This window comes from Cornus florida, unplaced genomic scaffold (assembly GCF_030987335.1).
Source record: "Cornus florida cultivar Cherokee Brave unplaced genomic scaffold, ASM3098733v1 CherokeeBrave_3.0.0_Hap2_Chr08, whole genome shotgun sequence".
Lineage (NCBI taxonomy): Eukaryota > Viridiplantae > Streptophyta > Magnoliopsida > Cornales > Cornaceae > Cornus > Cornus florida.
In genome coordinates, this window is record NW_026775578.1 from 96,941,792 (window position 1) to 96,958,366 (window position 16,575).

Here is a 16,575-nt window from a genome sequence, read left to right on the forward strand (position 1 = left end):
AACCCAACAAAAAAAAAAAAAAAAGTGCTAATAATGGAGAACTTCAGCGCGCCAATAGGATTCTCCTTGCCTTCAAAGGATCTGCTGTTTCTTTCAACCCTCCAGAAATCACGGACTTAGGTCCCCACTATACAACCTCTCCAAGCCTCAATCAAGCCTGTGGAAGACCTAGGCATAACCCACTGAATCCCAAACAAACACAATAAAAAAACTCAACAATCCCAAGCCACAGAGCAATGCAAAAGAAGGTGATCAATCGTTTCCTCATCTCTCTTACACATGCTGTACATCCCTTGCAGATAAGATATATTATACTTCTATTTAGACTCCATAGCATCAAAATTGCTCACTTATCAAGTCAATTGCTAACTTACATGGGTTTATCTGCTGGATAAATCTCTAGGCTATGTCTTCAAGCACATGTATGAATAATGAACTTTTATTCTCCCTTCACAAGCTTATTTGCCTTTTTGTAAGCTAATTCACATGGTTACTTACAGTAATAACATAAAATACAACTTGACACAAAATATAGCCCTAGCAAGAAGTCTATGACAGATCCCCAAAAGGGCTTCTAGGGCACCCCAAACAGGAAAAATAATGTGATCTGGGTTGACTTGAATGAGACATTGACCGCAATTTTGAATATCAAATACAAGTCCAGCCTTGATTAGACATTTTTGGAAAAAGTTTTGCTTGATTTTCTTTTGCTGACTAATGTATGATACCCATCCCACTAATACGCCTAAGATAAGAGTTTTTATTATTACTTTTTCCCCCATACAACTAGTGATAGCAACAATGGAACAAAACAATCAACAACTTGTGACATACATTAACGAAATAAACACACGAGCATGAACAGAATATATCATAATGAATGGATACAAGAAGTTAATAGGGAAAAAGAGGTGAAAAATTAAAAGGAAAAAAAGATTTTAACTCGGGGAGCCTGAGAGAACTATGTAATGTGATCACTTGCCTTGGTAAGAAGCTCCCAAGCCCATCCAATGGCTTCTCTTTTGAAATAATCCCCAAATGACCAATTACCTAGCATCTCAAAGAATGTGTGGTGGTAAGTGTCTTTCCCAACATCATCGAGATCATTGTGTTTCCCACCAGCTCGGATGCACTTCTGGGTGTTGCAAGCACGAGTGAGTTTACTCAAGGGAGTGTTTGGATCAACGGTTCCTAAGAAGATAGGCTTGAACTGATTCATACCTAACATATACGAATGAGTCCACATTAAAAAAGTCCTACAGCACAAAAGAATAACATAATTCTACAAAAGTGCAGCAGGAATCTATATAAGAAAGAGATATGGGAGCATACACTGAACTTTTATGTCCTAAAAACAAGAAATAAAATAAGAAATGATGCACAAAAAACAATAACGAAAATTTAAAAAAAAAAAAAACTAACCATCAACATGGCTACTGATAGGACAGTATTGAGAAAATAAGCGGAATGTGGAGTCTTTTATTTCTTCTGTTTCTAACTACCAAAATGAATAGTGGGAAGATGACGGATGCAGCTTGGTAATATGTTGGGAAAATTATATATTAGTGACCAAAGTAATGAAAATTGTTTTATAGTGACAATAAAGTCACAAAAAGATGTCGAGTCACCAAACCTAAAAGAAAAATGCATATTAGAGAGCATTAGGGGGTAATTCTGTGAAAACACTTGGTTAGCTATTAGAGAAATTAATAAAATAAAGAGAACGAAACTGCCCTCCTGTAGCTTACCAAAATGGTCGCTACTACGTACTTTTTATCAGATTACATGGCAACTCCAACCCTTGCATGCTCATGGGTAAAGGCCAAAGGGAAGAATAAAATAGTGTTGATGCTATCCCATTGTATGACTCGGCAAATGTAAAAGAACACCCAGCCAACATTTTCTTATCGGATTTTAAAATTATCATTAGGGAAAATAACATTGGAAAAATTTGTGACAGGTCAACTGATTGTAATTTATACCATGCTCAAAACTCAAGAGGCATCCTTGCTCAAGTTGGTAGCTAAAATCTGAAAAATTGACTGACTGAAATCAATATTTGAGGTTAGTGGAAGAATAAGTCTGGGTTTGTTCAAGTTAATGTTTGTTCAAACTTCAAGCAAGCATGAAGGGTGAATCTTTACAAAAATCAGCTAGGGTTTGTTCAAGAAGGCTCATATTCACCTCCTTCAAGTTAAGGTTTAAAAAACTGTGAGTGAATTTGTTTCCAAGTAGAATAAATAGTTTTTTATTTTAATAAGTGAAGAAGAGTATTTATGTAATAGATTTTGAATCTGTCATGACAAAGAAAATCATGTTTAGTTTTGGTGACTATCCATTTTTTTTAAACATTATGGTCACTAATAAACAATTTTGTTCAGTTTTGGCCTCTAATATCCAATCTTCAGTAAAATGTTTGAACAATGTTTTGAACTAGGGAGAAATGTTCTGGTTGACATGATACCCGCCACTACAGAGCCCGATGGGGATGGGGTTATTCGTCTCCGCATAAGGAGAGGCTGATATGTATATATGATCATCATGGCATGAACTTAGAATTTCATCATTCAGATTCCAACCCAAACCTACTTCAATTAAGGCTTACTGGCTTTAGTACAGAACATCCGCGTGAAGCATGGCGATTGATTTGTATGTATAGTCATTGTACTAGCAACTTTAAACATACTTCTAATTGGATGAATTCAACGATGGTAACAAACCTTTAGAAAAAGAAATAAAAATAAAAAATTCTCAACTTTATGTCACTCTGATGAAAAAACTAAGCTATCTAATAAATTGAAATCAATTGAAGAAACACCCAAACGGCATAAATCATCATATTCAACCAAATTACTCAGTCAGATTACTTTTTTCTACATTGACATATATGTATACATAGATAGAGAGAGATGATGATGATTATGATGAAACAAACCAGCATTGGCAAAGAGAAGAGTGGGATCATTGAGAGGGACAACAGGGCTGGACTTCCAGTTAACGTGCGCCTTCTCTTCAAAGAAATTGATGAAGGTGTCTCTGACTTTCGTCGCCGGCCACTCCGCCTCTGCCTCCTGCAGCGAACCCATCTTCTCCGGCGAAGAAGAATGAAAACGAAAACTAGGGCAGCGAGAAACCACGCCGATCGGATTCAGATTCGGCGGTGATAACAACGCCGCCCCTCGGAAAATGGTAGCAGCGGAATGAGAATGAAAATGAGAGAAGGCCACCGCTGTATGAATACTACACCAGCGGCGCTGAACCCTCATCCATATATCAATATGACGTCGTATCTCTATCTCTGTCAAAATAAATGTGTAATGTAGTCTATATATATATATATATATACCAACTGCACTAAACTCACACGGGCGCAAATCCTCTGCTATGTTTTTCCCTGCGGTCCCCTGCAGTCCACTTCTTAATGCCGTGTTTGGCTTGGCACAACCAAAAAAAAAAAAAGGCAACTAATAGAACAGTAAACCAAAAAGAAAAAACCAAAAAAAAAAAAAAAAAAAAAGGGAAAAACGAGAAAGGAAAGTTGAAAACAAGAAATTGGCCCACACTTTTTCACTTTCATCTTTCCCTTTCTTCCCTTTTGGTTTTCTTATTTCTCTCCTTTTCGTTTTGTTCCATTATTTCTTTTTTACTTCTTTAATCCAAACCCTAATTCGTCTCTTCTTGTTCCATAAAAAACATATTATTTTTTAATTCCTTTTTTATTCATAACCCTAATTCTTCCCTCCTCCTCTATTTTTACTTTTTTATTTCCTTTTTTGAATCAAAACCCAGATTGCACTAATTTCCTTCCAAAAATTGTTGATTTCTTCAATAAAATTCTCCTCTTCATCTACAGGAAAGAAATCTACAATGGACCTGAGCTGGTATTTATAATTTTGCACGCTTGATGATTGGTAAGGCTTAATAAATGTAATTAATATTGTGCATTTAGTAGTATTGTTCATTTATTGTTCAAAATACAGTGAAATTTTTGTTTTGAACTAAACATTGTAGATTTAGAACTGAAATTATGATTCTTTCATTTATCATCTGTTATTGTAAATGATAATATTTTCACTTTGAAATTGACATTGGTTAAGGGGTTATTTGTAAGGCTTTCTTCTATAATCTTCAATAAGCATTATAGTGAATCTTAATTAATTTTTTGAACTGAGTTGGCTTCATTAGATACCAATGTGTTATCGAAAAATTTTAGTATTAAATGTATACGGCAATTACACATTTCATATGTTATTATTTGATATTTATGAGAAAAAAAAATGGCAAAGTTTAATATTAATTGGCACACTGATCACCTTCACCATCAAAATAAGATATTCACATAGTGCTGACTAACTAATGTCACACATAAATCTAGCCTAAAACACCACCTTCACCGTCAAAATAAGATTTTCACATAGTGTTGACTAACTAATGTCATACATAAAGCTAGGCCAAAAAATTGGAGATAGGTCAATGGCTAAGATACAAATATTCTCTGTTCCCTGCACACATTCCACATTGCTTTAAAGGATATCATAATATGCTTCCATTGTATTAAATTTGTTGACTAACTAATGGCAAGATATGAAAGAATTGATAAAATCTGTTGACTATGTTCAATTAACTTATATTTATGTGTGACATTAGTTAATCGGCACTATGTGAATCTATTATTTTGAGGGTGAAAGTGGTGAGTGAGCAAATGGCAAATAATACCAAAGTTTGTAAAAAAAAAAATTCAAAGTTACCCCAAATGACTTCAACCATGGTAGTTAAATATTTTTTTGAATACTCTATTTTTTGTTAGGTACTCTTATTTTTTGGCCCTTTTCATTATTTCGGTAAATATCTAATATTTTGTTTGTTGTCATAAGTTATAGTAATTGACTTTAACCTTCTAATGGAACTTTTGCTTGTTGTAGCATTCATACTTAAGTTATCCAAATGGATGACAACTTAACTACTAATAATGTAATGACCCGGTCATTTTCTTCCTTTACTTTTTCCTCAAATTTTACGGATAAATTTTTTCCATTGTCTTTTCTATTCTGTGTTTGGTTTCTCATCACTTAGTGTCGTCTCGAGTGCTCAGAAATGGTTTCCGAGACTCTTTCCCTTGATTGACAACTTCCTTTGAGGAACGAGTCATTTCCACTTTTTCACTTTTTGGACACTATTCACTTTTCGTCCTTTTCCCTATCTTTTTCCTATTTGTCACTTTTTGGCACAACCTCACTTTTTGTGCTCGGAGTTGGTTTTTGACTTCACATATCTTCATTTTAAGTGGTTTCCATGAAATACGTATCTTTACTTTTGTAGAAAAATACTCTGGTTGTTCCCGGTGTCCATAGGGGCATGGATGCATAGTTTTTCAGAATCTTTTTCTTTTCTTGGGGTATTTTTCATAAATATCTTTTAAAGATATTTTATTTGAGGGGTTTTTAATAAAATATTTTTAGAAAATACTTTCATTCTGGGTCATTAGTGCAGTTTTCATTTTTTAGAGGGGACATTGTGTAATTAATGAAAGTTATTTATAAAATGCCTCATTTTGAGCCTGGATCCTCGTACGGGATTCATTTTTACATTTCATCGAGTTGTGTGCTCTTAGAATTTCCTTGTGGTCGTTTTTCTCTAGTTTCAGGGTTTCTGGCCCTAGTTGCCATCGAACTTATTCGAGGCATATCTCTCTGCTCGAGACTCAGTTTTTGATGCCGTTTCTTCCATTGTTCATATTTTTTCATTTTGAATCTTTTTTGTTCACAGAGTTTTTCCGTTTGAGCGCGTCTGCTCAAATTCCACATTTCCGGACCCGGCAAGGCCCTTTCGGGGCACTTTTAGGGTTTTACTATAAATAGGGGGTTCTAAAATTGAAAAGTCACTTTCTCCTCTCTTCTAGCACGACCAACAGCTCCCGTGGCAGCTCAAGGGGGGCTGCCACCCTTCTCCTCTCACTTAAACCTCCTTCCCTTTGTTATAAAGTCATAGTGCCTTTGTGTTTTGTGTTTGTTTTGACTACGCGCTTCTTTCTCCCTTATTAAAACCCGTTTTTGGGTAATTTTTGAGTTCGGGTTTGAGGTCAAGTTAGGATTTTGGTAGGTTCTCTTTGGAGTTGTTTATGGCGTTGTCCCCAACAAAATCCCGAAGTATTGTCGAATTCGGAGCCGTTTTATTTTGGTGGCTTTTGAGGTTTTCATCTCAAATAGAGGTAGGGGTGTCTTAAGTTTATATAAATGTTGTATTAATGATTTTGAAGTTTATACAACTTGTATGCATGCTTTGGTTTAAGTTCTAGAATTTAATTTAATTAATTTCTATGGTTAAGATTTAAATCTCATGATGATATATAACTTAGAATTAAATTGTGGCATGCCAGAAAATTTAGATTTGGTATGTTTGTTCACATATATTAAATTGGGATTATTTGAATAAAGATTGCATCTTTTATTTAATATTTTTCTTTAGTGAAAGATTAATTCCCATGGCCATATCTTGCATGAAATTAACTTGTGATAGGCTATTAAATTAAGTCTTGGCATGCTCTTTAACATACTTTAATTTTGAAGCATTTGGATGAGTATGAAAATCTATAGATTTTTATTAAAAAGATTAATTAAAATCTATTTAATGGTTCTATTGGCTTAATTTAGTTTTTAACTTGATATTTGAAATGACTAAGACTTGTTCACTAGCATATGTTAAATTGGGACCATTTGATATTGTTTTAGAAATTAGGGATTTGATTATCATGATTTAATTAAATTTCATTTTGTTGTTTCAATGGCCTAATTAAGTTTTTGATGTGGTATATGAATGGCCATACTATGTTGTTTAACATGTGTTAATTAGGGGTCATTTAATTGAGATTTGAAACTTAGAGGAATTAATTAGGTTATGTAATTAATTTCCAATTCTATTGCGTTAATGATTTAATCATGTGTTGGACATTGATTGTATATTTAAATCATGATTTTGGACTTGTATTAGATTCTTCAATTTATGTTTTCAATATTGAATTATATTGTTATAGCGTGTAACGAATCGTACACTGAAGATTCAACATGTGATGTTATTATAGCACGTAACGAATCGCACTCTGAAGATTCGACATTTGTCATCCTATAGTAGTTGTGGATTTAGAGCATGAGCTGTGTGGTTACAACATACTTGTGCATGAAATGTAGTTTCGTGCTTTATATATATTTCGTATAAAGTTGTTAACTTATTTATTTTGGAGTCACTTGGGACATTGTTACAGAGATATGGCTAGAGTTTGGCTCTAGTGCGGGAGGTATGAGTTATTCCCATTTATAGTGCCCACTTAGGGTGGTATTCCCAGCGGGTTAATGACCGGAATAACCATAGGTCTTGGCTTTATCCAGGATTTGATGTCCAAGTCTTCTACTACTTGATTTCGCATTCAATTCTAAGTTGGCAACCAATATTTAATTGTGACTTGTGGTCTTGGTTATTGGTGATATAATGTTGATAAGTACATTCAGACATTATGATTTCTAATGAATCATTACAGGTTTTGATGTTGTTAAGTACATCCAGACATTATGATTTCTAATGAATCATTGTAGGTTTTTGATGTTGTTAAGTACATATATACCATATTATTTAAATGTAACTTAGGAATGATCCTATAGATTCGTTTGGAACATAGAAGTTAGGTGGCATAACCCACTTTAGTTGTTTTCATGTTTTAGATTTCAAGTTGATGACTTTGAGAATGTATATCTTGTTGCTTTGCATAGCATGTTTTTATGTTGATGAAATTGCATGGATGATGTGATTTATGCTAGAAATGATCTAGGATAGCTTAGGATGCTCCCTGAATCTCATCTTGACATAGACGTTAGGTGACATGAGCCCCTTTGACATGTTTCACCTTAAGGTAATAAAATTGTAAAATGCTAGGTCGATGCATGCTCATTTCCTACGAGTAGCTTTATGTTACTCATCCATGTGGTGGGGACATTTTTCAGGTACAAGAATCAAGGTTGAGATTCTTATCATGCTTGGATGATTTGTGGACTTGAAGACTTCCATTCTTGTAAAGGTTGGCTTGAAAAGTCATTTGTAGCCTTATGTGTCAAATGTGTATATTTGATTCTAAATTTGTAATATGTGCCTAAGCACACTTTTTTATTCTCATTTTATGTATATGATGTGAGGTCAAGGGCCAAACCATATTTGAAATTCATGTACATTCATAAATGTTGAAAATTTGCCTTAATGGGAATATTATGAAAACTATGCGTTTTAATATGTCATTTATGCACCGGAATGTGCATTGGGTTTGAAATTTATTATCTAGTATTCATTTAATATGTATGAGGTGTGGCAAAGGGCCAAACACCATTTCGTTTTCATTTTTGCACTTTAATTTCATACTTTGCATTTGAGCTAAAATAGTAAAATCTGAGCCTTTAAGGGTTCATTTCCAAATCGGGTGATACAAAGTGTGCATGAGTACATTCATTAGGACCTACCTAATATGCATGAAGTGTGGCCAAGGACCAAATGGTAATTTGAAATCATTTGTTAATTTTAGTTTTCAAATTTCCCATTTCAAGTTCATTTTTGCCTTTTTGGCCATTGGGGGGCTGGATTTTGACTTGGCCATTTTCGGGAGCCGCAGACCATTCGCGCGCACTCAAAATCACCATTTACATTTGCGTGTATGATCGTTTTCATGAAAAAAAACCCTCTCATTTGTGTTTTGAGCCTTCTATGGACTCATTTCACATTTTTGTTGTATAAACTGGTTTAAGGGCATTTTAGGGTTTTCCTTCGGGAATTAAATTCCAATCTACACCTGGTCACTTAGAAAACGTGATTTTAGGGGGGATTTCTTCTTCGTGTTTTTCCAGAAAATGTCGTCTTGATACCGTAAATCCCTCGTGAAGTTTCAGCTTCCAGTTTGCATTTTAGTAGTTTTTTGCTCCTCTTGACCAGTTCTGATCTAGGGGCATTTTGGGAATTTTTCAGTGAGTTTTTTTTCGTTTCCTTCTAGGAAGTCGGGTAGAAAACTCGATTTTAGGGGGAGTTTCTTCTTCGTGTTTTTCCAAAAAAATTCGTTTAGGCCTCCGTTTCAAGCCTCAGTTCTGGAAACTCCCATTTTTTTTTTTTTTTTGTCAGCATGTGCATGCCCTTGGGTGCCGCATTGGGCGCCAGTGGGCTCGCGCATGGGCGCCGGGCGCACCATGGCCTTCGTCGGGCTGCCGCGATGTCTCAACTTCAAACCCTCATTTCTCCCTCGTCCGGACTCCAAATTGAGTGAACTTTTATTTGAGCTTGACTGATTTTTCGTTGTCTTTCCAACGATGTTCTCGGTTACACCCGAATCATCCTGGATAATTACCAGTTTACCCTTTTTTCCTTAAGTACTCATTTTTCTTCGTCATGCCGTTTCTTCTTCATCCGGACTCTGAATCATGCAATTCTTGAGTCCATCTTGATTAATTTTTCGCTGTCTTCCCAGTGGTGTGCTTGGTAGCACCCGACTTTATATTTTTAGAAATGACCATTTTGCCCTTGGGGCTATTTTTGTTCGGTTTTCTTGTAATTCGTTTCCGCTACTTTCTTTTGAGTTTTGTGACTTCACGGGAAGTCATGGATATGTCTCGAGAATAATTTACATTCTAGGGACGTCATTTTCATGTAAAATGACTATTTTGCCCCTAGGGACTTATTTGTCATATTTTCGATCTTTTGCTTCCGCATCAGTTCTCATTGAGTTCCACGACCTCATGGATGGTCACTTTGACTTCTTAGAGTATTGTTTTCTATTTTCGCTTTCGCGTTTCGGATTCGTTATCAGATCATCCTTTCGGTTCATCACTGACGCACTGGCCTAAAAACCAGAGCCATCACAAATGATACGAGAACAAGCGTTCCAATTGTTGTCGAAATCAATATTACCAAAAACTTAGCACCTGAAGTTGTCAATCCCACTGAGATGGAATTCACACCAAAACTGAACATGCAGTTTGACACTAAGGATGAAGCATACGACTTTTACAATGCTTACGGGGTAAAGTTGGATTCAATATTCGTAAGAATTATGCAAATAAAAGCCGTAAGATAAAAAAATATTACAACAAGAAAGTTTGTGTGTTCCAAACAATGTTTTAGGGTAAAGGACAAGAGGGATATCAATACAAGAAAGCTAAGGCTGAAACTCGAACAGGTTGTGGTGCACTGATGCAAATTAGATATGACCGTAAAAAGGGAAAGTATATTGTATATAATTTTGTAGAATCTCACAATCATCCCATGATAATTCAAGAATGCACACATATGATGCCATCACAACAAAGAATAAGTGTTGCCCAAACAATTGATGTGGAATTTGCCTGCCAATCTGAAGTTCCGCTCGGTAATGCATTTGAGTTAATAAGCAGACAGGCTGGTGGGAGGCAATCAATTGACTACACTAAAGTTTATCAACAAAATTTTTTAAGGACTAAAAAATAGAGTGAGTTGGAATATGGAGAGAAGACGTGACTAATGAATTATTTCAAAATTCAATCTTGCGAGAATCCTTCACTTTTTCACACTGTGCAGTTAGATAGTAACGAAATGATAACTAATATCTTCTAGGCAGATTCGAGAATGATAATCGACTATGGGCATTTTGGAGACGTCATCACATTCGACACGACATACAAGCTCGTCCAAAGCAACCATCCTTTTGCGGCTTTTCTTGGTCTGAATCATCATCAGGACAATGCTGTCTTTGGACTAGCATTGATGTATAACGAGACTGCCAATTCATTTGCGTGGCTGTTTGATTCATTCATGAATACAATGTCAAGTAAATGCTATAAATGTAATATATTTTTTTACTTCTTTCAATGATTTTGGTCATCCTATATATACATATATTTTAAGCCATTAATAATTGAACATGGCCATTTTTTTTTTTTTTTTCCCTTTTTATGTTGTAGGTGCAAAAACTCGTCAACTATGATAAGTTGAGAAATAAAAGTGAAACACTTAATGAAAATAAAAAAAACAATGCACAATAGATATTCAAAGAATTTTTGATATATTTCATTGTAAGTTTGTGCCTCTATTTATATAAGGTTTAATGGTAAATATTGGTAAGACTCATCTTACTTGTCCCCCACGATTTATTCACCATTATCCTTCTACATTTTGTTCCATATAAGGCTTTTCTTCTATACAGGGTTCTTACTTCATATAGATTCTTCCATGTGAGGCTTTTCTTTTATACATGGTTCTTGCTTCATATAGATTCTTCCATGTGAGGCTCCTTCGATAACGTAATTGATTTGATCCGAATCATAGATAATATTTATCCTAGTTGTATGTTTGACTGAGAATAGATAAAGCTGATCTGGTGATGGGTTGATGATAGTTCTTTTAGGCTTCATCAAGTTGGGCTTTAAAAGTCATGTGTTCTAAAAGAAATGGGTCACAATTCAGTTAACAACATGGCTGATTCTTATTGGTAGAGGGATTTTTCCCTCCACACTTTGCCCCCAATTCTTTCCTAAATTGAGTAACGGTCCCTAATTAGAAGGGAATTGAATTCGCACGGTTGCTAGAAGTTTATAAGGCAGTTTGACAGTGGCTATTGACATTCTGACGAAAAACTTCTTCAAAGCTTGATCCTGTAATCTCTGTGCTTCGCAATTTCGTCTTCTTCTTAGGTTGGTTTGCATTTTTCTTATAGATTCCACACTATGGATATGTTACCCACTCACGATCAAGTGAAGACCATAGATTCTGAAACCACTCCTTTGGCATCTCCTGTGTTGACTTTGAATCAAAGGTTTTTGATGATTATAATTCATTAATGATGTTCTATGATTATTAATGTCTTTTTGAGTGAAATTATAGAGCAAAGCATTCATCAAAACAAGCACTTACAAGGACAAAACTGAAGAAGCAACACCAAGGAATGAGCAAAGGACTAAGCAATCAAAAGTCAAAGTCAAGTCATCACAAGACATCAAAATGGGGTTAGCTAGGTTGGTGAGTTTCTTAGGAAGCTTTGTTAAAGTGTATACGAACATCTTAAAGCTCAAACTCTCCAACATTATGCATATCATCTCATTCACCATGACTAAGGAACAAAGGACTTAAGCATATCCTTATCTGAAAATGAACCAAGAGTTAGGATCAAAGCTTCAAGTTATTTCAGTCTACCGAAATAAATCATTGTTTCATTTCGATCTACCGAAATGAATATACAGACGCAACTAATAGTTATTTCGGTCGACTGAAATAACTGAGAGATCACTTCGGTTTATCGAACCTAGAGTACTGAGAGTATGATATTCAAGCTTGAATCATTTCGGTCGACCGAAACAAAATGAGGCTTTACTTCGGTCTACTGAAACAAGAGTACTGAGAGTATGATATTCAAGCTTGAATCATTTCGGTCGACTGAAACAAAACGAGGCTTTACTTTGGTCTACCGAAACTGCGTGTTTTAAAATTCAAACAGGCATTTTATTCTTGGGATGTGTGTCCAATAGCTATAACATTATCAGACATGTCTGAAAGTCTATAAAAACACTTCAGAACTTCATTTAAAAGTCGTTGCATACATTGAGAAAGAAAGTCTTGCAATCATAAAGCTTTTATCATACATACACACTTCATTTTCATCAAAAGAGTATTGAGCTTCAAGTTATTTATACATACTCTAGAGTGAGCTAAATCTTGTACTTTAGATCTGAGAGAGAGATTATCTTGTATTCCATCAATATACTTCAAAACTTGTAAGGGCTGGTGTGGCCCAAGGAAGACTAAGAGAAGGTGTTTCTTTTAGCTCTTAGAAGCTAGGAAGAGCTTTTTGTAAGAGGTTTGCTCTCCACCCGCAAGGAGAAGCCATAGTGAATTGGGAAGTCTCAAGAGGGGTCTTGAGCCGAGGAGTAGAGTTTCCGAACCTCGCTAAAAATCACTGAGTATATGTTTGCAACTTCTATCTCTATCTCTATACTTATTGCTTTATGTATGTCTTAATATGCCTCTTCATTAATGCTGACTATTGAAGCTTAAAATTCAGATTGTATCATTCATTATCTGTCAAAGAAATTGAGTTTGTCTTTAATTAATATTTTAAGATCGAAAATTGACCATAGTTTGCATAGACTCTATTCACCCCCTCTCTAGAGTCTAAACTTGGGCAACAATTGGTATCAGAGCTAGGTCTCTATTGGAAAAGCTTAAGTGTTTTAGAGATCGATCATGGAAAACTTAAATGGTCACCTTCTTCAAGAATGTCAGTCCAATACTAGACCCCCTTGGTTCGATGGAACAAATTATGGCTGTTAGAAAAATAGAATGATAGATTTCCTCTAATCCGTAGACTATCAAATCTGGTTAGTTATTGTTAATGGACCCTTTGTTCCAATGAAAGGATTTGGTGCTGAAAGGGTCCCTAAAACTGAAGCTGAATGAAATACAAAGGACTATAAACTTATCTCCTTGAATGTCAATGCCAAAGTTAATTTGAATTGTGCTATAAGTCCTAGTGAATATAATCGAGTCTCTACTTGTACCACAGCTAAAGAAATCTGGGATAAACTTCAGATTACTTATGAAGGAAACTCATAGGTCAAGGATCTAAAATTGACATTCTTATGCATCAATATGAATTGTTTCGTATGAATGAAGATGAGACTATTAGTGCAATGTTTGTGAGATTTACTGACATCATTAATGGCTTGAAACATCTTGGCAGAACTATGACTAACTCTGATCTTGCAAGGAAAATTCTAAGAAGCCTACCCGAAAAATGGGATGCAAAAGCAACGACAATCAAAGAAGCTCACAATCTCAACACACTTGAGTTGGATGAACTTCTCGGCTCTCTTCTCACATGGGAAATCACTCTAAAAGATAGAGAAGAAGATTATCATTGAAAGAAGGAAATTGCTCTCAAAGTATCTTCAAGAGAAAAGGAAGTTGTCGACAGTGAAAGTGAAGACAATGATCCAGCTCTCATCACTCATTCCTTCAAAAGATTTCTTCATAGGAAGAAATTCAACAAGGGAAGGTTCAAAATGGAGAATCATCTAATGAGCAAGGCAAACGTGATACCTTTACCTGTTTTCACTGTGGAAAACCGGGACACTTTAAAGCTGATTATCATGCCTACAAAGAGGAAAAGAAAAAGAGAAGAGCAATGCAAGCCACTTGGGAAGATGACGACTCAAATGGATCCGAAAGTGATGAGGAAAAGACAATTCTTTGTCTCATGGCAAATAGGGATGAGGTAAACTCAAATTATGACTCTTCCTCTGAATGTGAAATGTCTTATGATGACTTAGTTGATGCATATAATGGATTACTTGATGGTTTTAAAGAATTGCATGATGAACTAGGTAAAATGGTCAAAAAATGCGCTTCTCAAAGAAGAGAGAAACTTATCATTGAAAACAAACTTCAAAATCTTCTTAATGAAAACGAGTGCTTGAAAAAGGAATGCACCTTGCTTAAAGAAACAGGATCTCCTGAGCTCATCTCTGAAAATGCTTCCTTAAAGTTAGTCATTGAAAACCAAATTGATGATTTAGCAAAGTTCACTCAAGGTACCAAAAATCTAGAACTTATGTTAGGTGCTCAAAGAAGTTTCTTTAATAAAAACGGGTTAGGTTATGACCCTTTTGACAAGAAAGCATGTCTATTGAATAAGAGAGAGCCTTTGACCAACTACTTTGTTAAAAGTAAAAATAAAAGTTTTAGATTTAATTATTGTAAAAGAATAGGTCATCTTATTCAAGAATGCTCAAAGAGAAAGCCAAAGTTCATAAAGAAGTGGGTTCTTAAAGGAACATATATGCTCTTAGCTAACTCGCATAAACCCAAAAAGATTTGGGTACCAAGTGAAAATGTTTGAAATCTCTTTTGTAGGATGGTTTCAAAGTCTCCACATCTTCCAAGGATAAATGGTTTCTAGATAGCGGATGTTCAAGGCATATGACGGGTGACCGCGTAAAATTCTCCTTTCTAGAAGCATACAATGGAGGAAGCGTTACATTTGGAGATAACTCTAAAGGCAAGGTAATTGGCATTGGGATCATAGGTATTTCTCATCCCTTATCAATTGAACATGTCTTACTCATTGAGGGTCTAAAGTATAATCTATTTAGTGTTAGTCAACTTTGTGATAATGGATTTGATATGACTTTTAAATCGGATAAATGCATTGTTAAAAGAAATGAATCCCAAATATTTTGTGCTCCTAAAAGTGGTAATGTATATACCTTGCTCTTAGGTGAACTTCAAGAACAAGATGTTAAATGTTTCATGTCATCTAATGAACATAGTTGGTTGTGGCATAGAAGGTTAGGTCATGTAAGCATGGATTTAATTTCAAGATTGTCTAAAAATGAACTAGTCAAAGGTCTCCCCAAGATAAATTTTTCAAAAGACAAAACGTGTAGTGCTTGCCAAATTGGTAAGCAAATCAAGTCTTCATTCAAAAGAAAAAAGGACATAACCACTTCAAAACCACTTGAATTGCTCCATATGGATCTTTTTGGACCGGAGAAAATTGCTAGCCTTGGTGGTAAAATCTATGTCTTTGTGATCATAGATGACTACTCTAGATTTACTTGGGTATTCTTTCTTGCACGTAAAAATGAGGCTCATTCAATTCTTTCAAAATTTTGCAAAAGAGTCGAAAATGAAAAGGAATATAAAATTAAATCCATTAGAAGTGATAGGGGTAGAGAGTTTGACAACCAAGATGTTGAAAGGTTTTGTAATACCCCGTAATTTTAAAGAGTTCATTTAAATTAATTTTGTGTTAGGTTAATTCTTTAATGTGTAGATTTATTCACCTTTTAATTATATATGTTAAATTATTTAATTAATTTTATTTATTTGTGCATGTAATATTGATTTTTTTGTTCTATATATTATAATGATTAGTTTAGACATTTTATTGGTTATGTTTTAGATTAATTAATATTATTTAATTAAAGTATTTAATTTGTATTTAATAATAATAATAATAATATAATAATAATAATTATAATAGTTTATTAATAATAAAAATAATAATAATATTTATAATAAATAATAATAGTATTAAATCAATGTAATGATGAAGAAATTAAATCTTAGGATAGGATTTACCTTAGGACATCTTGCTTGACTTGGCTTGCTAGCCTTAAAGCCTTATGGTTGGGAATGTGGTTAATTAAATGCAAAAATAGATATTTGTAATATTTAAATTATATAAGTTATTTATATATAGAAGTTAGCCCTTTAGTTGAGGATTCACATAAGTTGAAGAAGGAAATAATAAAAGTGAGTTCTTGTATAAGACCGAAAGGAAAAGAGAGAAAGAAAGGAGCCTGGACCGGTGTAGGGAATTTACCCGATTACGCGCAACCGGCGGATTTATTTTAAATCCAAAAAGGCAAGTTATTATCTACTTTTCCCCTTTGAGTCCATAAATTATTCATTACATTTATTCGGCTATTTTTTTGAGGTTAGAAACCATGCTAGGACAATGAGAAATTAATTATTTAATTTATTAAAATAATGAGATATTAATTATTTAAGGGTTAAATAATT

At 34.5% G+C, this 16,575-nt stretch overlaps 1 protein-coding gene across 1 annotated transcript in view; it reads right to left on the bottom strand.

Moving 5' to 3' along the window:
* The window catches only part of LOC132268297 (alanine--tRNA ligase-like), a 42,790-nt gene extending 39,485 nt beyond the window's left edge, over window positions 1-3,305 (bottom strand). The window contains exons 1-2 of the mRNA XM_059769132.1: window positions 2,936-3,305; window positions 983-1,221 (exon numbers count right to left, since the gene is read on the bottom strand). Of these exons, the coding sequence (XP_059625115.1) occupies window positions 983-1,221; window positions 2,936-3,266 (570 nt within the window). The 5' untranslated portion in view covers window positions 3,267-3,305. The remainder of the gene's footprint in view (window positions 1-982; window positions 1,222-2,935) is intronic.
* Window positions 3,306-16,575: the final 13,270 nt, after the last annotated feature.